We start from the raw sequence: 27,284 nt of genomic DNA on the forward strand, positions 1-27,284 counted from the left end.
TTACAGGCATCTGCCACCATGCCAGTTAATTTTTGTATTTTTGGTAGAGATGGGGTTTCACCATGTTGGCCAGGCTGGTCTCAAACTCCTTGACCTCAAGTGATAACTTGCCTTGGCCTCCCAAAGTGTTGGGATTACAGGTGTGAGCCACCATGCCTGGCCTTAAATTTTATTTTCGAGTTGTGGTCATGCTCTATCACGTAGGCTGGAGTGCAATGGTACGATCATGGCTCACTGCAGCCTTGAACTCCTGGGTTCCAGCTATTCTTTCACTGCAACCTCCCTAGGAACTGGGGCTACAGGTGCACACCAACACAACTGGCCCATTTCATGTTCTTTTAAAAACAGAAATTTATTATCATGTATCGGTTTTAATGGCAAGGTAGTAGACTACAATAAAAGAATATAATTTTGCACGTCTAAGAAAACATTTTCAAAATTGGCATACCATAATGTTAATACTATTAGATACTGCAAAGGCTCTCAAGAAACATTAATGATCCCAAAATGCCAGTTTTGGAAGTACCATTCCCAGAGAAATAGACAGTGATTTTAGATATCACATCTTCTGAACATTAAGAATACTTAGCCCCTCTAAAATAGATTATTGTTTTATTATTGCTTTGCACTTTCTCAGTCCCATAGTTTATTAATTCATTAGTGCATATTTTTGGAAACACTAAACAATATTAAAAAATATCATATGGTATTATTGTGATTTAATTAATCTGTTATTATTTTATAGAACCAATCACTGAAACAGCTTCACCTAGAAAAACAGAAGACTCTTTTTATAATAACAGCTATAATCCCTTTAAAGAGGTACAGACTCCACAGTATTTAAACCCATTTGATGAGCCAGAAGCATTTGTGACCATAAAGGATTCTCCTCCTCAGTCTACTAAAAGAAAAAATATAAGACCTGTGGACATGAGCAAGTACCTCTATGCTGATAGTTCTAAAACTGAAGAAGAAGAGTTGGATGAGTAAGTACATTTCATTTTGCTGTCATCGCAAGTTAGTCTCTATGTTAACTAATGAGATCCTTTTGTAACACCTTTAGAGGGTTAAAAATTATTAATGTACACATTATAAGTCAGTATCTAACTCATCCACTATCTGAATGTATATAGTCTTAACCCTTATTCTCCCAACCTCTTCCAGGTAGATGTGTGTAGACCCTAAGCTAACAGGTGAGGAAAATATGTTCCTAGACTCTGTGGTTGGAATTCCAATTGTTTCTTCTCACAGAAACTGTATTATACATGGTATTTAGGTGTTTTTTTCTTCCCTCAAACTCTGTGGACATTAAACTTCAGTTATGTTATAAGTCTGTTGTGGAGTTGAACAAAATAATCATTTGTAGTATTGATTTGATAAGAAGACTTGTTTAGGTACCAAACAATGAAATCATAACATTTATAAATTAGGGATTATCTCAAGCTTAATATTAACAGACCATAATTAGGGCTGCCATTTGCCCAAATCTAGAGTAGGGATAAAAAGAGGATGTGTTCACATTGTAATCTGGAGTTATACAGTACACAGCCAATATGGCTACAGACCATGGCCCTAAGTGTGTTTTAAAAGCAGCAGTCTGGGCACTGTGATTCATGCCTGTAATCCCAGCACTTTGGGAGGGCAAGGTGGGTGGATCACAAGGTCAGGAGTTTGAGACCAGCCTGACCAATATGGTGAAACCCCGTCTCTACTAAAAATACAAAAATTAGCCTGGCATGGTGGCATGCACCTGTAATCCCAGCTACTCAGGAGGCTGAGGCAGGAGAATTGCTTGAACCCAGGAGGCAGAGGTTGCAGTGAGCCAGGATTACGCCACTACACTCCAGCTTGGGAAACAGAGTGAGACTCTGTCTCAAAAAAAAAAAAAAAAAAGCAGCAGCAAAACCTCCACTTCTAGCTATGTTGGGATAACACAGACTGGATTTAGCCTCTTAAACAAGTAAAAATGGAATAAAATTATATGAAACAATAGGATTCAGACATTGGACACCAACAACACAGGGTAATGATACCTGAGAGAACAGAAACAAAGAAGATCAACCCTACAATTATGTAACTTTATTTGTGGGAGAGAGTTTCTAACTGCAGTTCAGAGAGAAAAAAACCTCAGATAGGTCCCAGTAATCACCCTGAATTAAGGAGACAGAGTTTGGACTTGGGAGTACTGAAGTGACTAGAATTTGTAGGAGAGAAGAAGTATGGAATTTATACCTGAATGATGGGCACTACTCATAGAACTTCAGAGGTCTGTAAAAAGCCCCTCCTGAGTCTTTAGCTGAGTATGGATCAGCATGCATGCAAAGAAGTCACCAAGGACAAAGAAACAAACAGAACGATCCCTGGAGTTTGCTCCAGACCAAGAATAATTTGTATTCCCACCAGCCAGAGAGGAAAGACTTCCTAACACATTTAGTAAAGGCCTCAAAGAGTTAGTTGTGGGGCCAAATTAGCCCTAGACTAAAAGCTGTTCTGGGCCTACCTAACAAAGCTTAAAGGCAAGGCTCAAAAGAATCAAACTTAAGTAACTTAACTGCATCACACGTGAAGCTCAAAACAATTTCATGCAACACCAAAAAATCCAGCACATAAAACATAAAATTCATACTGTATGACAGCCAATCAAACATTTATCAGGCATGTAAAGAAACAAGAAAATCTGACCTGATCCATAATGAGGAGAAACGATAATCATTAGTATAGATGCAGAAATGGGACAGATGATGGAATTAAAAGATAACATGGTAAAATAACTTTTATAAATATACTCCAGATATTCAAGAAGGAGAAGAAAACATGAGCACAGATATTAAAAAATCCAAATTGAATTTATAGAGATGAGATTTTTCATCTCATACAAAGTCAGATGAAAAATAGACTGGATGAGATTAACCCCATGTTAAATACTGCAAAAGGAAGTAAATACTAGTGAACCTAAAGACGTAGTGATAGAATCCATCCAGATTGAAACAGAGAAGGAAGAAAATAACAGAGAATCAATGAGCTGTGGAACAACTTCAGTGGCCTAAGGTGTAATTGGAGTTCCAGAAGAAGAGAAGAGAGGGTCAGGGGACAGAAAAAGTATTGGAAGAAATAATGACCAAAAGTTTTAGAAGTTAAAAGAAAAACTTAAAAATGTAGACCGACAGGACAAAGAAGCTGAATGAAACTCAAGCACAAGAAACATGAAGAAAATCATAACAAGGCTTGTCAACAAAAACAACTCAAGCCAGAAGATAATGGGGTGATATTCTTAAAGGACTGAAAGAAAAGTATAACAACAAAAACCTGTCAACATAATTTTCTATTCCCAGCCCTCCAAAAAAGCAAAATGATACTACTTGAAAATTTGGACCTATACAAAGGAAAAAAATCACATGAAATGACAAATATATTAGTATATATAAAATACTTGTCTTATTTTTTAAAAATCTCTCTAATAGATAATTGTTTAAGGTTTCAATATAATGTATTCTGGGTTTTATAACATATAGAAGTAAGACGTATGACAGTAGTGTAAAGGCCAAGAGTAGCAAAATGAAAGGATACTGTTTTAAGCTTCTTATACATAATGTTATTTGAAGACACTTTTTTCAGAGATGACAATTGTTTATGTAGAAAATCATAAGGAATCTTTAAAATGGGTACTAAAACTAAAAAGTAAATTTAGCAAGGTTACAGGCTACAATATTAATATATAAATTGTTTTCCTCTGTAATAACAATGAACAATCAGAAATGAATATTAAAATAATACCATTGATAAAAGCATCCAAAAGAAAAAACTCAGGGATAAATTTGAACAAAGATGTGACATATCTATACACTGAAAACAACAGAATGTTGCTGAGAGAAATTAAAGAGTGAAATCAACGGGAAAAAATACTGTGATCATGGATTCAAAGATATAAGTTCTCTTCAGTCAATTTATAAATTCATTGCTATCCCAATCAAAATTTTAGCATGCTTTAAAAAAAATAATTTATAAGCTGGTTATAAAATGTATGTACAAATGGAAGGGACCATTTTTCAAAACAATTTTGAAAAAAAGCAAAATTATAATATCTGATTTTAAAACTCATTAGCCAAGACAATGTGGTATTAGTTTACCAATAGGCTATAAATGAATGGCAAAGAGTCTGAAAATAAATTCATACATATATTGCCAATTTATTTTTGACAAAGCTAGCAAAGAAAGTTAGGAAATGATAATCTATTCAACAAATGATGTTAGAACAATTAATTGTCCATATGCCCCTCCTCAACAAAAAAGAGCTACAATTCTTACCTCCCACTGTATACAAAATTTATCTAAAAATAGATCATACAACTAAAATTAAGAATGAAATCTGAAGATTCTAGAAGAAGGCATAGGAGAAAATCTTAGTGACTTTGTGTTAGGCAGATTTCTTAAGTAGAATGCAGAAAAGCACAAAGGATAAAACAAAAAATGGTTAATTTGTACTTCATCAAAATTAAAACCTTTTTCTCTTTATAAAACCCTTGCAAAAGTAAAAAGGCAAGCCACAGTTTGGCAGAAATTATTTGCAATACACGCATCTGGCAAAAGACTTCTATCCAGAATATGGAAAGAACTATTTTAACTCAGTGGTAAGAATGGAGAGGCCAGGTGCCTGTAATCTCAGCTACTCAGGAGTCTGTGATGGGAGGATTGCTTGAGCCCAGGAGTTTGAGACCAACCTAAAGAGCAAAAAAAGAGTCTGTCAAAAATATATATATTTTTTAATTAGCTGGGTGTGATGGTGCACACCTGTGGTCCCAGCTACACAGGAGGCTGATATGGGATGATCACTTGAGCCCAGGAGTTCAAGGCTGCAGTGAACTATGATCAGTCCACTGCACTCCAGTGTGGGCAACACTGTGAGACCTCATCTCTAAAAGATAATAATAAATTTAAAAATTTATTGAAAGGGGGAAATATTTCAAGAGACATTTCACAGATGAAAATATTGTATAGGAATGGCATATGGAAGGATGCTCAGCTCCATTAGTCATCAAGAAAATGCAAATTAATACCACAATAAGATATCACTACATTCACTACACATCCACTCAAATGACTAAAATTTACAGGACTGACTATACCAAGTATTGTCAAGGATGTGGAGCCACTGGAACTCCACAGAACTCTTAGATTAGAAAAAAGTTCAGCAGTCTCTGAAAAACTTAAACATACATGTATAATTCGACTCAGTCATTCCATTTCTAAGTTTTTACCCAAGAGAAATGAAAGCGTATGTCCACAAAGACTTCTACATAAGTATTTTCACAACTTTATTGATTACAATAACAAAAAATGGGAACAATTCAAATGTCCATCAACAGGCAATGGATAAACAAATTATGGAATATCCATAGAATGCAGTACTACTCAGTGATAAAGAGGAACAAACTATTGGTATATGTAACTATGTGGATAAATTGCAAGATTGTTATGCTGAGTGAAAGAAGACAGACCAGAAAATAGTACATACTTGTGATACCATTTATTTAAAACTCTAGAACATGTAGACAATCTATAGTGAGAAAAATCAGATCAGTAGTTGTCTACAGTCAGAGCTGGAGAGAGGAAGAGATTAAAATGGGGCACCCAGGCCAGGCACGGTGGCTCACGCCTGTAATCCCAGCACTTTAGGAGACCAAGGCAAATAGATCATGAGGTCAGGAGTTTGAGACCAGCCTGACCAAAATGGTGAAACCCCATCTCTAATAAAAATACAAAAAAAAAAAAAATTAACCAGGTTTGGTGGCACATGCCTGTAATCCCAGCTACTCTGGAGGATGAGTCAGGAGATTCGCTTGAACCCGGGAAGCGGTAGAGGTTACAGTGAGCTGGGATTGTGCCACTGCACTCCAGCAAGACTCTGTCTCAAAAACAAAAAGGAGGAGGGGCACTCAGGAAACTTTTAGAGGGGCTGGAAGTGTTTGTTAACTTGATTTGTGCTGATGGTTTCACATTTTTATGCATGCTTTAAACTCATTAAATTTTACTTTCAAATGTAAGCCATTTATTGTTTATCAGTTATTCCTAATTAAAGCTGTTTTAAAAAGAAAAGCAATCTTTAATAACAGAAATATTACATCACATGAGTGATTTCCAGCCTGAAATTCTTGGGCCTTTAGGTCTATTTGATGTAAATAATTGGTGTTTGACAGGAGAGATCTATAAAATATTTAATAATAAGTAATATGTGATCACTTGTGGTGAGGCTATATGAGTCTTTGCTTTGTTTAGAAATACATAAACTTTTGTGTATTAACATTATTTAGATCTTGGGAAAAATAGTTATTTCTTTTAAAATGCAGCTTGAAAGGAAAATATTTCAAAATACTGGATATGTAGGTCGAGAGAGGAATAATAATAAGGTTCCTGTGATTCATGAAAGTTTAGAGTAATTGCTTTGTGCAAAGGGAGAAATGTTATCTCTCTATGGTGCATTGGTCAGCTCCTATTTTGAGCTCTATTTAACTACTAGTTGTATTTTAAAAGGGGCATTGGTGATTCAGAATGGTAACAAAGTAAAGAAACAGAGTCATTAAAGTGTCTAGAAACCACTTCAAATGAACAATGATTGAGAGCACAGGAACTGTTTGATTTTAAGAAGAGATGATTTAAGGGGACTATTCTGACTAATTTCAAATATTTTGAGACTAGTTGGGCGTGATGGCTCACACCTGTCATCCTGACACTTTGGGAGGCCAAGGCAGGTGGATCACCTGAGATCAGGAGTTTGAGACCAGCCTGGCCAACATGGTGAAACTCCATCTCTAATAAAAATACAAAAATTAGCTGGGTGTAGTGGCAGGCACCTGTTATCACAGTTACTTGGGAGGCTGAGGTGGGAGAATCACTTGAATTCGGGATGTGGAGGTTGTGGTGAGTCCAGATTGCACCACTGCACTCCAGCCTGGGCAAAAGAGCTAGACTCCATCTCAAAAAAAAAAAAAAAAAAAAAAAAATTTTCAGGCTTATTTGAAAGAGTGAGAAATTTTACTTGTTTTCTATTGCTCTGGAATTGTGTTTCTTATTTTTCCCACATTTTATAACATGTGCTACATGCTTCCTGGGTATGGCTAGGTTTTGATAAAACCTAAAAGAGTTCTAATTTCCAAAAGTCTCAGAATTACATTATAATGATCATCTAATTCCAAACCCAAACCCAGGTTGAAATGTTAATACTAATTAATAACTATATGGGAGGTTGAAAAGTTGGCCCAACTCTTGGTAAAGTTATTTTGTGTGTGCGTATGTACGTGTGTGTGTGTGTGTGTGTGTGTGTGTGTGTGTATATATATATTTTTTTAAATAGCTAAAGTGTGATTGAAATAAAATTTCTCATGGGTGGTGTAGGTGCTGAGTAATAGCCACACACCTAGAATATTTGAATGTAAATGCAAACTTTAAGTACAGGCATTCAGGCATTCCAAGATACACGAGTATTACACAACATACTCACACCTGCTCTCTTACTAACAAATTAAAGAGACATCTAATGTTTGCCTAAACCTTTTAAATGCCTTAAGAAAAACTAAAATCAGAATCACTGGGTGTTTCCTTTTGGCCATTCTTTTAACACATGAAAGTCACAGTCTTTACAAGTTTCTGATGGATAGAGTGTTCTAACTTGCTCAATCATCTGGGGTTACCAGAGGGAGCCTATAAATACTCTAGCTTTATTTTGTAGAAATATACACAAAAGTTCTAAAGATTGCACATAAGCTAATGTGCAAGTCCAGGAAGAACTCTGTTTGTATTAATTACTTGTTTGGTATTTATCATCATTTCTCTACAAAAGTTTATAGGTTCAATGTCAGTAGCAGAAATCTTGCAAAATTTGTTCTTACTTCAATAATAAACTTATGACCTTTCATCAAGGAAAAAGCCTGTATGACTCATCTTCCATTACCAAACTCTTCCTGTATCCTCTGACATTAAACTATCACAAATAAATAATACTGAATCGTTTGATGTGTGGCACTACCTTTAGTGCCCCAGCATATCTATAAGCACAAAGAGAAAGTTTTTGCCCTTCCTTGCCTTTTAGCACGTGTCCTTTACACTTAGCGACTGCATGGGTTTCTCAGTTACTTATATTTGGGGGATAATTCAACTATTCTAGTTTACGTAGTAAAAATGAAAACCAATAAAGCAATATTATTATTTCAGAACTTTAATGAAGTGACTTTAGAGGCTCAGGATGCAGTCATTTCTGGTATGGTTTTGTGTCACTTTCCCAAGGAAACACCTCCCTGAATTTTATTCAGGAAAGCTACATGCCCATTTTAATAACTTAGAATTTGTTTTTCCAAAGAAACATAGATATCAAGGTGAGAGGAAGAGACTATACCTTAGCTTCATTTTTGTATCAGTTTTCCAGTATGTTTAAATTAATTCTGAACCAACTTTGGTTTTTCTCTCTATAATTCATTTTTCTTAGTGAATTGTTTTCTAAACAATAAATAATGTCATTTAAAATTCTTCTGTCCTATTGTCTCTTCCTTAATATAACCAATAAATTTTCAATTTATAATAGGTTAACAATATAACTAATTTATTACTCAAATATACAATACAAAGATAAAAATAATTGTTGTTTTTTCAGAGTGATGCATAAAGTCCTGAAATAGATTTTTCAAATCATAGATGATCAACAGAATGTGAAAATAGTCATAATTCTTTAAATACTTTTTCTTTACTTATATTTATTTATATTTAAAATATGTTAATCAGAAGTACGTAACTTGTCATTGTAGAGACAGCGTTGTTTGCACAATACTATCTCTGTACAGGCACTATTCCTGTTCATTTTTTATAGCACTTAAAAAATTGATACATGCTTCACATAACATGAAATTACACATTTTAAAATGTACATGTCAATGAGTTTTAGTATGTTCACTATGTTATGCTACTATCACCACTATCTTTTTTTTTTTTGAGACAAAGTTTCACTCTTGTTGCCCAGGCTGGAGTGCAATGGCATGATCTCGGCTCCCCGCAATCTCCGCCTCCCAGGTTCAAGCAATTCTTCTGCCTCAGCTTCCCAAGTAGCTGGGGTTACAGGCATATGCCACCAAGCCTGGCTGATTTTGTATTTTTAGTAGAGATGGGGTTTCTCCTTGTTGATCAGGCTGGTCTTGAACTCCCAACCTCAGGTGATCTACCCACCTTGGCCTCCCAAAGTGCTGGATTACAGGCCTGAGCCACCACGCCTGGCACTACAATCACCACTATCTAATACCAGAATGTTTTCATTACCACAAAAAGAAACCTCATACCTATTAGCATTTAGTACCAATTCCCCTTCATTCTCTGGCTATCACTAATCTACTTTCTGTTTCTGTGAATTTGACTATTCTGGACATTTCACCTAAATGGAAACATTTCCTGTTCATTCTTGAAAAGTAGGGAATTGAATTGAAGTTAGGGATCTGTGAACTAGAAGGGAAAAGGACCATTCAAAACCTTTATAAGTAGAGGCTTATTGTCCTTATTCTGATATAGTGCCTAACCAGTAGTGGTGCCAGCACACTGTTGTCTTAGAGGTGAATTACAAGTATGTGTAGATACTGATTTTCTTAGTCTTAAAGAAATTGGCAAGTGCAAGTGTTAAACACTCTGAACAGAGGCACTCTTAGCTTAAACTACACAGGAATTCCTCAGATGAAGCCCTGAACTCACAATATAGAATTATAAAACACACAAGGAAACAGTTTACTAAGAGAAAAAGTCAGGAGACAAAAGAAATGGTAGGATTATACATTCAACAACTTCAAATACCTGATTTGTTGGATAGAGACTGTAAAATAAGTATGTTTAAATGATTAATAGCTCAAATTTCTGTAACTGAGATACCATACACACAGATATATGAAGAAATACATATATCTTTAAAATTTCCTGGAGAATTGAATATTAGACATAGACAAAGAGAGAAAAAAAAATGAACTGGATCAGAGATGTGAGAGAGTTATCTAGAATGTAGCACAAGAAGAATAAAGATCTATAAAAATATAAAGGAGAGGTTAGGAAACCTGACAAGTAGTTGTTCAACATATATCTAATAAGATTTTTCTAAGAGAATAGAGAAAATTCAGAAGAGTTTATCAAAGAGACAAAGGCAGATACTTTTTCAGAACTGATAAAGCACTTGACTGTTCAGACTTAGAAAATACAAGGACTCTGAAACAGAATAATTCAAAAGAAATCCACACCTAGACATGTCATAGGTGTCAAATTTGCTCAAACCAGAAATAAAGAGAAGATCTTAACAACTATAGATAAAGGATGACTTAAAAAGGAACAACATTAGGCTGACAGTGGACTAATATCTTCAAAACTTTGAGATAGAATAACTCAGAACTAGAATTGTCTCCCTAGCTAAACTGTCACTTAAATGTAAGGCTGAAATAAAGACATTTTCAAAGCCTGGGAGAATTCACTATAAACAGAACCTTGCTGAATGAACCACTAAAAGATGTTCCATAATGAGAGGAGAATTTAACCTAGAAGAAAAGCTGAAATGCAAGAAAATGTAACAGGGCTTGAGCATAAAAAAGAAATCAAATCAATATTTTTACATCTTATTTCCTTTTCCTTGGATATGGAAAATATACAGGATTTACTATTTTTAATGTTTAACATTTTTCTAAGGTTCTATATGTAATAATTGGAGCCAAATGTGAGCTTGTATTAAATATTTTTAATAAAACAAAATTTTTTTTAAAAATTCAGATAGAAATGGACCAAAAGATTTAATAGTCATTATTTTCAAATTCTGGGTTATCACTGGTTTGAGTTTTATTTGAAAAAAGAAATTATAGTTTTCAGTGCATGTTTTATTATTTTACTTGTAAATGAAATATTTTTTGAGAGATATCTAACAATAATTCTTCTTTCACTTAGATCAAATCCTTTTTATGAACCTAAATCAACTCCTCCTCCAAATAATTTGGTAAATCCTGTTCAAGAACTGGAAACTGAAAGGAGAGTGAAAAGAAAGGCCCCGGCTCCGCCAGTCCTCTCACCAAAAACAGGAGTAAATGAAAACACAGTTTCTGCAGGAAAAGATCTCTCTACCTCCCCTAAGGTAGGATTTTATTCATAGTAAAACATGTGTTAATATTTGCTCTTTTCTCTCCTTGCAATTTAATTTAAATTAAGAAAAGTCACTGTTGGCTATTTTTGATGATTTAAAAGTAATATCCAAGAAATCCTATTATACTGCAACACTGCATTTATATTTGTGAGCCCATAAGTTTACAGTACAGTATGGATTGGATGGCTTCAATTAATATTGTTTTTAAAATGGTATTTTGAAATGAGAGGAAGAAAGGGTAAGATTCGTGCTTTAAAGAAAGGATTCTTTATAACTGTTGGAGAGTTTCAGCAGACAGGCCCCTGCTAATGCATACCCACCCACAGCCTCCCACACCACTTTGATGGCATGCATGTGCACACGGACCTCACTACCCTGTTGTCACCAATGTGCTTGTTCGCGGACCTTGTAACCACCACCCTGACCCTACCCTGTCTCCTACAGTGCACGCATGTGTGCACCCTGCCCGCCCCCCATTGCTGGTGTAAACATATGCACACAGATCCTGCCACCCTGTCCCTGCCACTTTGTAGGCACTGCTGCCCTGTCCCTGCTGGTGCATGCACACCCCACCTCATTGCCGCCACCAGTGCAGGTAAGTGCATGTCCACAGTTCCCACTGCCACCATCCCAATGAAATGCTTTTGCCAGCTCCCCACATCAGAGTGATCTTACCAGCAGCGTGGGAACATCTCAGCTCCTCAAGCATAGAAAGTGCTCAACCTTGAAGGCCCAGATAACAAAGCTGTAGATCTGGTACCAGGCCCTCAGGGTTAGAGCATGCAGCCCATGAGTGCTGAGTGAGCCTTGGCCCCCTGAAATCATCCAAAAACAAAGCCAGTCATTTGAACATAACTTATCCCATAGTTAAACCTTCAATGGCATCAAAGAATGTAAAAGTAAAAAACAGCATCCAAAGGACAGCAACTTTAAAGATTAAAGGAACATCAGCCCACACAGATCAGAAAGAGCCATGGCAAGAATTCTGGCAACTCAAAAACCCAGTGTCTTCTTACCTCAAAACAATCACACTGGCTCCCTAGCAATGATGCTTAACCAGACTGAAATGGCTAAAATGACAGACAAAGAATTCAGAATCAGAATAGCCACAGAAATCTTCAAGCTTCAGGAGAAAGTTGAAACGTAATCCAAGAAATCCAGTAAAATAATATAAGAGCTGAAAAATGAAACAATCATTTTAGGAAAGAACCAAAATTATCTGATAGAGCTGGAAAACTCTCTACAAGAATTTCAAAATACAATCGGAAGTATTAACAACAGAATAGACCAAGCTGAGGAAAGAATCTCAGAGCTCAGAGACCAGTTCTTCTAAACAACTCAGTCAGTCAAAAATAAAGAAAAAAAAAAAAGAATGAACAAATAAAACCCCTGAGAAATAATGAGATTATGTAAAGAAACCAAACGTACTACTCATTGGCATCCTTGAAAGAGATGGATAAAGAGCATGCAGCTTGGAAAACATATTCAAGGATATTGTCTATGAAAATTTCCCCATCCTTGCTAGAGAGGTCAACATTCAAATACAGGAAATTCAGAGAATCCCTATGAGATTCTATGTAAGATGACCATTCCCAAGTCATATAGTCATCAAATTCTTTCAGATCAATATGAAAGAACAAATATTAAAGGCAGCTGAGAGAAAGGGCTGGTCACCTATAACAGGAACTCCACCAGGCTAACCACAGACCTTTCAACAGAAACCCTACAAGCCAGTAGAGATTGGGAGGCTATATTCAGCATTCTTTTTTTTTTTTTTGAGACGGAGTTTCGCTCTCGTTACCCAGGCTGGAGTGCAATGGTGCAATCTCGGCTCACCGCAACCTCCGCCTCCTGGGTTCAAGCAATTCTCCTGCCTCAGCCTCCTGAGTAGCTGGGATTACAGGCATGTGCCACCATGCCCAGCTAATTTTTTTGTATTAGTAGAGACGGGGTTTCACAATGTTGACCAGGGTGGTCTCGATCTCTCGACCTCGTGATCCACCCGCCTCGGCCTCCCAAAGTGCTGGGATTACAGGCTTGAGCCACCACGCCCGGCCCAGCATTCTTAAAGAAAAGAAATTCCAACCAAGAATTTTCATATCCAGCCAAACTAAACTTCATAAAGTAAGAAGAAATAAATTTCTTTTCAGAAAAGCAAATGCTAAGGGAATTTGTTACCACTAGACCTGCCTTACAGGAGGTCCTTAAGGGAGTGCTAAACATAGAAACCAGAGATCATTATCGGCCACCACAAAAGAACAGTTAAATACATAGAGCATTGTATTAGTCTGTTCTCACACTGCTGTAAGAACAACCCAAGACTGTAATTTATTTTAAAAAGAGGTTAAATTGACCCACAGTTCTGCAGGCTGTAGAGGAGACATGGCTGGGGAGGCCTCAGGAAACTTAAAATCATGGCAGAAAGCAAAGGGGAAACCAGCACGACTTACATAGTAGGAGCAAAAGGAAAAGAGAGAAAAAGGGGAAGTGCTACACACATTCAAACAACCAGATCTCGTGAGAACTCACTCAATATCATAAGGACAACAAGGGGGAAATCCGCCCCATGATTGAATCACATCCCACCAGGCCCCTCCTCCTACATTGGGAGTTACAATTTGACCTAAGATTTGGGTGGGGGCACAGAGTCAAACCATGTCAACCATGGACACTATAAAGCATCTACATAATCAAGTCTATATAAAAGTTAGCTAACAACACCATGATAGAATCAAATCTACATCTGACAATATTAACCTTGAATGTGAGTCATCCAGCCTGCCATTGTGTGTCCCACTTAAAAAGGACAGAATGGCAGATTGGATAAAGAAGACTCAACTGTATGCTGTCTTCAAGAGACCCATCTCACATGCATTGACACTCACAGGCTCAAAGTAAAGGGATAGAGAAAAATCTACCAAGCAAACGGAAAACAAAAAAGATCAGGGATTGCTATTCTAATGTCAGATAAAACAGACCTTAAGCCAACAAAGATCAAAAAAGACAAAGGCATTATATAATGGGTAAGGGGTTCAATTCAATAAGAAGACTTAGCTATCCTAAATAATATGCACACAACACTGGAGCACCCAGATTCATAAAACAAGTTCTTAGGGACCTACAAAGAGACTTAGATAGCTACACAATAATAATTGGAGCCTTCAACACCCCACTGACAGTATTAGACAGATCAACAAGGCAGAAAACTAATAAGAGATACTAATAAAGATAATAAAGAACCTAAACTCAACACTTGACTAATGGACCTAACAGACATCTACAAAACACTCAAAAAAACAACAGAATATACATTACTTTTATCTGCAAATGGCACAAACTCCAAAGTCAACCACATGCTCAGTCATAACACGATTCTCAACAAATTCAATATAACTGAAATCATACTAACCATACTTCAGTCCACAGCACAATAAAAAACAGAAATCAATACTAAGACCATCTCTTAAAACTACGTTGGAAATTAGCCTGCTCCTGAATGACTTTTGGGTAAACAAATAGGCAGAAATCAAGAAATTCTTTGAAATGAGTGAAAACAGAAATCAAGAAATTCTTTGAAATATGCCAGAATCTCTGGGACACAGCTGAAGCAGTATTAAGAGGAAAACTTACAACACCAAGTGCTCACATTAAAAAGTTAGAAAGATCTCAAATTAACAACCTAATACCATACCTAGAGGAACTAGGGAATCAAGAACAAACCAACCCAAAGCCAGCAGAAGATGACAAATAACCAAAATCAGAGCTGAATTCTATGATATTGAGGCTTGAAAAATAGTACAAAAGATCAATGAACCCAAAAGTTGGTTTTTTGAAAGAATAAATAAGATTGACAGTCTACTAGTTAGGCTAATAAAGAATAAAGAAGATTCAAATAAATATAATCAGAAATGACAAAGGAGACATTACCACCAACCCCACAGAAATAGGAAAAACTTTCAGAGACTATTACAAGTCCCTCTATGCACAGAAACTGGAAAACCTACAAGATATGACTAAATTACTGGACACACAACCTCCCAAGACTTAATCAGAAAGAAATTGAAACCCTTAACAGACCAATAACAAGGTCTGAAATTGAATTAGTAATAAGAAGCCTACCAAACAGAAAAGGCCCTGGACTAAACAGATTCACAGTTGAATTCTACCAGACATATAAAGAAGAACTGATAACCAATCCTACTGAAACTTTCCAAAAAATTAAAATGAGGGACTCCTCTCTAACTTATTCTATGAGACCAGCATCCTTCTGATACCAAAACCTGGCAAAGACACAACAAAAAAGGAAAACTTGCAGGCCAATATCCCTGATGAATGTGATGCAAAAATCCTTAATAAAAAACTGAAAACTGAACCCAGCAGCACATCAAAATGCTAATCCACCATGATCAAGCAGGTTTCATTCCTGGGATAGTAAGGTTGGTTCAAAATATGTAAGTCAATAAATGTGATTCATCACATAAACAGAACTAAAGACAAAAACTACATGTTTATGGCCAGGCGCAGTGGCTCACACCTGTAATCATAGCACTTTGGGAGGCTGAAGCAGGTGGATCACCTGAGGTCAGGAGTTCAAGAGGAGCTTGGCCAAAATGGTGAAACCCTGTCTCTACTAAAAATAGAAAAATTAGCTGGGCATGCTGGTGGGCATCTGTAGTCCCAGCTACTTGGGAGGCTGAGGCAGGAGAATTGCTTGAACACAGGAGGCAGAGGTTGCAATGACCCAAGATCATGCCAGTGTACTCCAGCCTGCACGACAGAATGAGACACTGTCTCAAAAAAAAAAAAAAAAAAATTCATGTTTCTCCGAATAGATGCAGAAAAGGCTATCAATAAAATTCAACATGTCTTTATGTCAAAAACCCTTAAGAAACTAGGTAATAAAGTAACATACCTCAAAATAATAAGAGCCATTTATGACAGTCCTACAGCTAACATCGTACTGAATGGGCAAAAGTTGGAAACATTCCCCTTGAGGACCAGAACAAGACAAGGACGCTCACTCTCATCACTCCTATTCAACATAGTACTGGAAGTCCTAGCTAGAGCATTCACACAAGAGAAAGAAATAGAAACAATCCAAATGAGAAGAGAAGTCAGACTCATTTTTTCTAAATGATAAGATTTTATAATGAGAAACCCCAATAGTTTCTGCCCCAAAGCTCCTAGATCCAATAAACAAACAACTTCAGCAAGGTTTTAGGATACAAAATCAATGTACAAAAATGAGTAACATTCTATACACCTGTAAGACTATATAACAACATCCAAGCTGAAAGCCAAATTAAGAACACAGTCCTATTCACAATAACACACACACACACACACACACACACACACACACCCTAGGAATACAGCTAGCCAGAGAGGAGAAAGATCTCTACAATGAGAATTACAAACACTGTTGAAAGAAATCAGAGATGACACAAACAAGTGGAAAAACATTATATGCTCATAGATAGGAAAAATCAATATTAAATGGTCTTATTGGCTGGAGAAATTTACAGATTCAGTGCTATTTCTATCAAAATTACCAATGACATTTTTCACAAAATTAGAAAAAAAAACTATTCCAAAATTCATATGTAACAACAACAACAACAAATAGCCTGAATAGCTAATGCAATCCTGAGCAAAAAGAACAAAGCTTGAGGCATCACACTATGTGACTTTATACTAGAAGGGTACAGTAATCAAAACAGCATGGTGCTGGTAAAAAGAGAGACACACAGAGCAGTAGAATAGTTTATAGAACTTAGAAACAAATCCACACAATTACAACCATCTGATTTTTGAGAAAGTTGACAAAAACAAGCGATGGGGAAAGGATTCACTATTCAACTAATGGTGCTAGGTTAACTAGATAGCCATGTACAGAAGATTGAAACTGGACCCCTTCCTTTCACCATATACAAAAATTAACTCAAGATGCACTGAAGACTTAAATGTAAAACCTAAAACTATAAAAACCCTAGAAGAAAGCCTCAGAAATACAATTATGTGATACTGACCCTGATGAAGATTTCATGACAAAAACTCCAATAGCAATTGTGAAAAAAAATGAAAATTGATAAATGAGACCTGATTAAACTAAAGAGCTCTGCACAGCAAAAAAAAAGAAAAAAAAAAAACTGTTGCCAGAGTAAACAGACAGTGTACAGAATTGGAGAAAATATTTTCCAACTATGTATCTGAGAAAGGTCTAAGATCCAGAATCCATAAGGAACTTAAACAAATTAACAAGCAAGAAACAACCAACCAACCCCATTAAAAAATGAGCAAAGAACATGAAAACACACTTTTCGAAAGAATACATACATGTGGCCATTGAGCATATGAGAAAAAATGCTCAACATCAGTAATCATTTGAGAGATGTACATCAAAACCACAATGAGATACTATTTCACAGCAGGCAGAATGGCTATCATTAAAAACTCAAAAAATAACAGTTGCTGTTGAGGTTGTGGAGAAAAGGGAATATTTATACACTGCTGGTGGGAATGTAAATTACTTCAGCCACTATGGAAAACAGTGTGGAGATTTCTCAGAGAACTTAAAACAGATCTACCATTCCATCCTGCAATTCCATTACTGAGTGTATACCCAAAGGAATATAACTTGTTCTGCAGTAAAAGCACATGCGTGCATGTGTTCATCACAGCACTGTTCACAATAGAAAACATACTGGATTAACCTACATTGCTCATCAGCAGTGGACTGAATAATGAAAATGTGGTACATATGCACCATGGAATACTACACAACCATAAAAAAGAACAAAATCATGTTCTTTGCAGCATATGGATGGAGCTGGAGACTGTTATCCTAAACAAATTAACACAGGAGCAGAAAACCAAATACTGCATGTTCTCACTTATAAGTAGGAGCTAAACATTAGATACACATGGACACAAAGAAGGGAACAATAGACTCTGGGGCCTACTTGTGGGTGAAGGGTGGGAGGAGAGTGAGGATCAAAAATCTACCTGTTGGGTACTGTGTTTATTACTTGGGTGATGAAATAGTCTTTACAACAATCCCTTATGACATGCAATATATTCATGTAACAAACCTCCACATTTACTTCCTGAACCTATAATACAAGTTGGAAAGGAAAAAGAGACAAAAAAGAGTAGAAAAGGATACTCTAAAGCAGCTAGGCATGAGAGACAGCTTTATACTAATACAGAGGAAGAAATCTAAATCATTCTTTGACAAATGAACTCAAAAGATCAAGGCTCAGTGCAGAGAAATGTTTTGTTGAAGAATTTCAATATTGTCACTTTGATTTATGTCAAGGTGTAATTTTTTAAGAAATTTTAATATATGATAACTACATGGAAAGGCAAAACACTTTTGGAACAAAACCTAAAGCTATTAAACAATTCCATTGTATATAATATTGTGTCTTCTGTGTCTTAGCCTTAGCAAATTTTTTTTGGGGTAATAACTTTTGCCCATCTAGTTAATGAGTGTGTTGTTACCACTATATTAGGTTATTTAATTGTCTTAGGTAGTAATGTTAAAAATAAGATTAATTTGATCAGAAGGATAAAGGAAAGATTACAAGTCCCCCACCTCCTGCCTCTAGAGAAACTATTGGAACCTGGCATTTTCATTAATTGTATGATATTGGAACCATACTATACTCAGGTGCCTGGGCTTCTGTTTTTCTCAGGGACACCAAAGTTCAGTAATTTCTCTTGAATAGACAATTTTTCATTTCATTCTCTGGCTGTTGTTAAATGGCAGACTTCTGAAATAGTTCATTTTATTTGTTTGCCTGTATTTTTGTTGTTTGAAAGGGAGAGTTTGCTCACTGAGTTCCTTGTTCTGCCATTGCGTAAGTCAGTCTCCAAGTGTTTGTTTTTATATCATGTTGTTTTTTTTTTAACCCAGTGACTTTAAGGAGAGAAACTAGGACTAAATTCCGTCTTGCTGTTGGCTAAAGAAAGGGGAAAACACTAAATGAAAGAAGCAGATGGTAGAACTATAAGGCAAAAGGAGATGGCCAATTCCAATATCCATCCATAAGAACAAAAATAGACAGTGACTGGGACACTAGCTGGAATCAATAAACTTTAGATCCCTTATTCATTCTGACCTTAAAGAATTCCTAAACCTATTACTTGTTTCTCTGAATCTCTGGTCCCTTACTGCCTACTCCCTACACCATCCCTCTTTATTCCATCAAGAGTTTGAAGCTAATTAAGAATTCCTAATCTCTCTGTAGAGGAAAGGAAACAGGCCAGCCACGGTGGCTCATGCCTGTAATCCCAGCACTTTAGGAGGCCGAGGCAGGCAGATGGAGACCAGCCTGACCAACATAGAGAAACCCTGTTTCTACTAAAAATACAAAATTAGCTGGGCGTGGTGGCACATGCCTGTAATCCTAGCTACTCAGGAGACAGGATTTGCTTGAACCTGGGAGGTAGAGGTTGCAGTGAGACAAAATCATGCCATTGCACTCCAGCCTGGGCAACAAGAGTGAAACTCCGTCTCAAAAAAAAAAGAGAGAAAGAGAGAGAGAGAGAGAGAGAGAGAGAGAAAGAAGAGAAAGAAAGAAAGAAAGAAAGAAAGAGAAAGAAAGAAACGAACTTAACAATGCCTATTTTATGCATGCCAGGCAATATTTTGTTACCTCATTTGACCCATAGAGCAACTGAGGATACACACATACACACACACACACACACACACACATATATATATACACACACACACACACACATATATATGTACTATCTATACCATTATCTCTGTTCTACATATGAGAAACTGAACCTTGGATAAGTAATTTGCTCAATCGTAATTTTCTCACTGTGTCATGCTACTTCTAGAGACAGGTATTTCTGGTTCCAAGTTGGAACTCTAAATATGTTTTTCCATAGATCCACTGTTTATATGGTGATTAAGTTTTCTCATAGCAAAGTATGTGATAGCTATATGAATAGCTATTTTTATATTATTTTGAAGGTAATGTTTCATTGTAGAATAAATGATGTTGATGGGAAAGGCTGAGCATTTTAGCACCATATTTTTCTTGGAAAATGCCTCATTATGCTCAGATATAGACATTAGAGACACAGTCATATCCACAGTAACCTTTTGCTGATCTGGAAGTTAGTTTGGATAAGACACCTAGTAGTTTGGATAAGACACCTGGTGAAACCCAACTGAAAAATTAATGCTAAAAAAAGACTAGCTGTCTGTAGTCCCAGCTACTCGACATACTGAGGCTGGATAATTGCTTGAGCCCAGAGATTGAGATCCCATCTCTTAAAACAATAATAATAATAATAGACTGCTGGCCAGGCACAGTGGCTCATGCCTGTGATAACAGCAGTTTGGGAGACGGAGGTGAGAGGATTGCTTGAGCCCAGGAGTTAGAGACCAGCTTGGGCAATATAGCGAGACCCCGTCTCTACAAAAAATTAAAATAAAATCATTAGCCGGGCATCATGGCTCACACCTGTATTACCAGTTACTTGGGAGACTGAGGTGGGAGGATCACGTGAGTCTGGGAGGTAGAAGTTGCAGTGATCTGTAATGCGTCACTGCACTCCAGCCTGTATGTTAGAGTGAAACACTGTCACCTAATAACAAAAATATTAATAATAGACTGCTGATCCATTATTAAGTAAAAAATAATGTGCATAACAGAATATAGTATGTGTGTATAAAAAATGTTATTCATAGGCCAGGTGCGGTAGCTCACGCCTGTAATCCCAGCACTTTGAGAGGCCGAGGCGGGTGGATCATGAGGTTAGGAGTTCGAGACCAGCCTGACCAAAATGGTGAAACTCCGACTTTACTAAAAATGCAAAAATTAGCCAGGTATGGTATCACGTGCCCGTAATCCCAGCTACTCAGGAGGCTAAGGCAGGAGAATCACTCGAACCTTGGAGGCAGGGGTTGCAGTGAGTCGAGATAGTGCCACTGCATTCCAGCCTGGGTGGCAGAGCGAGACTACATCTCAAAAAAAAAAAAGTTATTCTCTCTATATAAAAAATGTTATTCTGTGTGTATAAAAATGTTATTCACTTCTGTGGGTATAAAAAATGTTATTCAAATATATACACCTGTGCACACAGACATACTGTCATATACATTTCCAAAGGAATCACAAGTAATAGTGGTTACATCTGAGAAGAAAGGTAGGATGGAGGTGTGTAGAACATACATTGGAGGATAGATCTGTTCCTATCCCCCAAGGTAGGATGGAGGTATGTAGAACATTGAGGAAGGCATTTCTTTTCATGTTTTAACTTCCTATATTGTTTGACTTTCAAACCTTATACTTGTACTTTTGTTTTTGTTTGTTATGCTAATAGAGGTGAGTAATGAGATCACGTATCTATTTTTTGTTGTCTTCCGTATATGATATATATACAAGATAACATTTTCTTAAGATTTACCCTCAGAGGAAGTCACTCTTAGGCTTGACCAGTGTTATCAAACTGTGTTGGCGGCCTGGGGTTCCATCAGGTGGCTTAATGTTCTGCACTGGAGACCAGGTATGGAGGCTTGGCAGGAAGGCTCTGGACCCCCTTTTCCATTTCTACTGTGAAAATCCATGCTCATTCATTTTATATATTTGAGTTCATTTAAGATTTCATTTGAAAAAATGTGGACTATTGCCAAACCAAAAAAAAAGGAAATCACTAACTACACAATCATGTATGAGATAAGGCAGTAGATTATCATCAGTGGTATGCTGACAATAATTAAAAAATGATAAATGGAAGCCAAGAATGCAGTTGGAAAGTAGTATAGGACTTACTCATCACAGGAATATGCCTGTATATCTCAGTAGTTCCTGAAGACTTTGCAGTATCAAAGCTTGGTAAAATAATTGACATTTTAACATGAAAGGGTCTTATTATGTTTAGCATACAATATTCTATTTAAGGAAATAGAAAAATGTGTTTTACATCAAAACATTTCTGTTAAAATTATTGAAGAGTTTTTAATGCCTAAAAAGATCAGCACCTGGGCCAATTGTTTTTATTATTTGTAAATCAAAAAGGAGAAAATAATTTAATTAAACCTTTTGGGAAAAAAGACTGAAATTATAGTTGAATAATTTAAAAATTACATGACAATTATTTGTATATCAAAATGCTGAACTGCACTCAGTGACAACTGACTGCAGAGGTGGAAAAGTATTCATTATCATAAAATGACAACTTCTTAGCCAGATGATTGATTTCTCTACCTATCACCTGAAATTTATTTTTAAGAAAATTCATGAAAAAGCACCAAGACTAGAATTTTTAAAAAGTAATAATAAATGTATACTTATGTTGCATAATAAAATTCAGACTGCCCACAGGCAGCTATGGAGAAGAGGGCTCCTCAGTATCATAAATCCACATGAACTCTACACTTCAGACCATTGATTTCTATGTTTGTAAAATAAGAAAACCACAACATTTTAAAAAACAGCTTAAGGTAAAAGATCAATGTTTAGATAAGTAAACTGACATTAAACATGCAACCATCCAGTAAAATAAGTTAGTTCTAGTGATGGCTGACCATCTTTTACTGACTATGAATATAAGTTAATTAATATGCAAGCTACTAGATGAAGTTCATGCACTTAATACAATATGCAATTTAAGTTATTAGAAAAAATTTAGGAACATAAATGAAACTCTTCCCAGATACATCTGTTAAAGTATGTTATTAAATACTACATGACCTAGTCCCATAAAAATCATAATATAAACAGCCAATTATCAATGATAATAAAAAATTAAAATAAATTAAACTTACACTTTCGTGATTGCATAGAAAAGAGCTCCACATTATATTCCATGATGAAATGAGCCTGATCAAGTGGAGAAGGGCTCCCTCAAAGATCTTGATTGGCAGAGCTCCAGTGATTGACAGCAATACTACTATCTATTTGCTCCCTCTCTGAAAATGGAAACCCTATCTGTATCTTAAGCCCCACCTAAATAACTGAAGCCTTCACTCATATTATTGCTTCTTTCTAGAAAGTTCTAAGCAAGACTGAAGGTTTTTACTTGCATGTTTTTGAACTTGAATATACTATAGAAACTGTGGAAAGCCCAGGGTAAACTCAGATCAAAGTAACTCACAGCACTCTTACTGATTGCTCCTAGCAGCAAATTCAAACCACAATGACTTCCTTCTAGAAAGTTCTTTACCTCAGTTTCTGTCTGCGTAAAACTGTGCAGAATGGTGTCTAAGGGCCATTCCTGCTGAAAAACAGTGAACACACAGTGTATTAATTTCCTATTATATGTAAATTGAAAATGTCAAACATTTCAAGGAAAATCATAAAAAGAATGAGAATAAAAATGTAATTTAGTAAAATAATAAACACACAGTTTTTAAAAGAAAATTTTAAATAAAATGCCAAGAATATTCAATGATGGCTAGGAAATACAAAAGGTAATCTTATGTTATCTGTAAATTTTTTACTTAACTGGCATACACTGTTCCTTAGTACTACTGAATAAATAGTGTACTCCTATATATATTAGCTGTTCTATTGATTAGTATTGTTTTAGTTATGAGTAATAGAAACAAGACATATATTTGAATTTTCTTGCTTAAGCAAAAAGGATAAAGTTATAAAGACATAAAGATATTTTGCCAAACCCAGCAGAGAATACAAGCTCGGCCTCAGGAACAAGTGGGAATTATCCTCAGTGTATCTGCTTCTCTCTCTGGAATACCTTCAATCTGCTTTTACCTTTTTAATGATGACTTAGTTAGGCCTGCGTTTTCCCCTGCAAAACAGTTTATGTTCTGGAATTTCCTACCTCCCCTGTACGTAGCTACCCTTCCTTCAGTGTGGCTGACTTTAGCTAATGGCTAAGAACAAATTACATTGACTCAACTACCTTTTTTAAAAATATGTATGTTGACCCTATCACAATTGTTAATTTAAAAAATCTTTTATATAAAATAAGTCTCTGGTTAATGGAATTTTAGTTGAAATAGAATTTTCTGTGGGCAATAGAAAGCCTCACATGTCAGCTTAGATTATAAGATAAATTTATTTCTGTCTTTAAAAATATTGAAGGTCCAGTGCTAATGTGGTAGTGTCACAGTCATCAGGGATCCAAGCCTCCTATTTTACTATTCTGCCATTCTCAGCCTAGACTTACACTTCATGGCCCAACATTGCCTCTATTCTAGTCAACAAGAAGGAAGGGACAAAAATAGCCACACCAACCTCTAGCTAGGGAGGCTAGAAAATGAATCTTTTTCTGGGCAGTTGTGTTACAGCTGAAAATCAAGATATTTATTACTAAAGAAGGGTAGAATAGATATTAGGGGTTAGTTAGCAGGCTTTGCCCTAATACTTATTTAAAATGTGAATGAAAATATAAATGAACATAAATCTTGGTGTCTCTTATGAGAAAACCTGATTACTTGAAAGAGTCTTTTTAAAATAACATTTAAACCAATTAAGCCAAGCAGTGTGGGTCACTCCTGTGATCCCAGCACTTTGAGAGGCTGAGGTGGGAGGATCACTTCAGCCCAGGAGTTCAAGACCAGCCTGGGCAATACAGTGAGACAGGTCTCTGCAAAAAAAAAAAAAAAAAAAAAAAAAAAAAAAAAATAGCCAGTCTAGGTGCCAAACACCTGTAGTCCCAGCTACTTGGAAGGCTCAGGTGGGAGGATCACTTGACCCCGGGAGCAGAGGTTGTGGTGAGCCACTGCACTCTGGCCTTGGAAACACAGCAAGATCCTGTCAAGTAATTGATTGATTGATACCTAGCTAACTACCTAGCTAGATAGATGATAGCAAATTTTGAGGGAAAATCAGAATATTTTACAATTGACCAGAAAGGTTAGGTACATTACAATGCAAAAACACACACAAAAAAACCCAGACTATCAAAGTTGAATAGTTTTTTTCTTCAAGGTCATTGCTTTACATTTATATTATGATGTCTGAAAAGACATGTTAATTTTCAGAACATAGAATTACTGGTGAGGAAGTTGAGAAACATGCCTTTTTTCTCTCCCTTAGCACATATGGTGTCATTTCTAAAACATATTTGAATATGGGTGCACTGCATTGCCTGGACTAGGGCAAGGCAAGAGAAATTCATAAGGCACAAAATTTAAGGAGGCACATTCTCTTAGGTTGGTACAAGTGTGAGCCCTGCATTTGCACCACCCTAAAAGTAAATGGCTCCTGAAATCTTGCACTCTGGGCATCCCCTTGACTCACACTAGTCCCAGCCATGACACAGATGGGTCAAATCTAACAGACAAATGTGCAGCAGCAGTAACTCACTTACAGGTCTTTGCAAACTGAAAGAACCAGTAATGCTAGCATCAAGAATACCCCTAAAAGTTTGCCTCTTGATTTTTCTCACTGTGTTCATTGAGAAAGATAAAAATGCTAATTTTTTCTTTTTAATGCTGATAAGAATACTTGCCTTTTAAAACAAAATTTGTAAAGTATGAATTAGAAAGGTTGCTCTTTTATATCAGTATATCCTGGTAACTGAATATAAGTGCCTGTCACAGTTTTCTGAGAATTGAATTACCATTTTTCCTTATGAAAACAAAAATGCCTCCACATGGGCAAACAACCTGAATAAAGTAAATAACTTATTTGTATACTTTAACAAAAAGAATGGTTCACAAATTTGGCTTATTTGCTAAATGCTTTATAAAGACTAAGCAGTAACAAATGGCAAGTGGAGTGCTATTGCTGTATATTGGCAGGGCTACTTTAGGGTATATTACTGATGATAGCCACTGATTAGCTCACCTTTATGCATGAAAAAGGAAGGGGATTGTACCTGGAGTCTTTGAATAGATTCACATAAACTATGACAGGAGGCTTCCAAACTCTCAGTACTGATAAACTTCACTTTAAGAAAAACAAACAAAAAATGCACAGTGGAGTTAGGACTGTGGTGAGGCAAGGGAGGCAACTATGGTGTAAAATTTAAGGAGCCACTAACTCCGGGAGTCATACAAGTACAAACTTAGCACTTACACAAACCAAAGAATGTCTTCATGAATTTTGGCAGTAGTGGCCTCTTTTTTTCTCTCTCTCTTTTGAGTCAGAGTCTTTCTCTGTTGTCCAGGCTGGAGTGCAGTGGGGCAATCTCAGCTCACTGCAACCTCCGTTTCCTGGATTCAAGTGATCCTCCTGCCGCAGCCTCCCAAGTAGCTGGGACTATAGGCATGCACCACCACACCCAGCTAATTTTTGTATTAGTAGAAATGGAGTTTCACCATGTTGGCCAGGCTAGTCTCGAACTCCTGACCTCAAGTGGTCCGCTGGCCTCAACCTCCCAAAGTGCTGGGATTACAGGTATGAGCCACTGCACTCAGCCATAGGTGCCTCATTCTTAAAAAGGCATTCACTCTCAGTGTCATGCTAAAAAGTATCATCCTCAATATGAGTGCCTCTTTAAATTTTACACAAAAAATTGGTCAGAAATAGGGAACCAATGTTAGCCATCAGAGCAAATGATCTTCTGTGAAACAGACTTACCACAGAAATGAATAGAAACAATAAAAGCCAGAAGACCGTTCAGTGATGTTTTCCATTTGATACGCCCAGTGAAAGTATCTTTCAACTATGAGGAAAAAAATAAAGGTTTTCCAGACAACTAAGTTTGTCACCAGCAGCCCCTTGCTAAAAGAAATTCCAAAACATAGAATTTAGGCAGAAGTGAAATACTCATTGTAAGGTCAGGAATTTAAGAAAGATCATGCAATAACATGTGTATGGATAAATCTAAACAAACATTGACAATATAAAACAGTATTAATATATTGTGATGGGATGAAATAAAAGAGTCAAAATATATGACAACAATACTATATAAACTGGGAGAGGGATAATTATAACAACGTATTTTAAGGCCTTTGAATTACAGGTTGAGCATCACTCCTCTGAAAATCTAAAATTTTAAATGCTCCAAAATTTAAAATTTTTTATGTGCTACCATGCTGTCATAAGTTGAAAAGTCTACACCCGACCTCAGGTGTTGGATTGCAGTCAGAACATAGACACATAATACTCAGTTTGTTCATTGTCCCCAAGGAGGTTACTCTGTAGTATACAGTAACCTTTTAATCAAAACACAGAGTCATAGGTGGAGAATGAAAGCC

At 36.4% G+C, this 27,284-nt stretch overlaps 1 protein-coding gene across 9 annotated transcripts in view; it reads left to right on the top strand.

The window, feature by feature from the left end:
- Positions 1–27,284, top strand: part of EHBP1 (EH domain binding protein 1) — a 369,328-nt gene that overhangs the window by 206,777 nt on the left and 135,267 nt on the right. For all 9 annotated transcript variants that reach the window (XM_012477186.2, XM_012477187.2, XM_064364167.1 and 6 more), the window contains 2 exons: positions 746–986; positions 10,945–11,128. In XM_012477186.2, the coding sequence (XP_012332609.1) occupies positions 746–986; positions 10,945–11,128 (425 nt within the window). The remainder of the gene's footprint in view (positions 1–745; positions 987–10,944; positions 11,129–27,284) is intronic.

This window comes from Aotus nancymaae, unplaced genomic scaffold (assembly GCF_030222135.1).
Source record: "Aotus nancymaae isolate 86718 unplaced genomic scaffold, 86718_ANA_hifiasm-v0.15.2.pri h1tg000057l, whole genome shotgun sequence".
NCBI lineage: Eukaryota > Metazoa > Chordata > Mammalia > Primates > Aotidae > Aotus > Aotus nancymaae.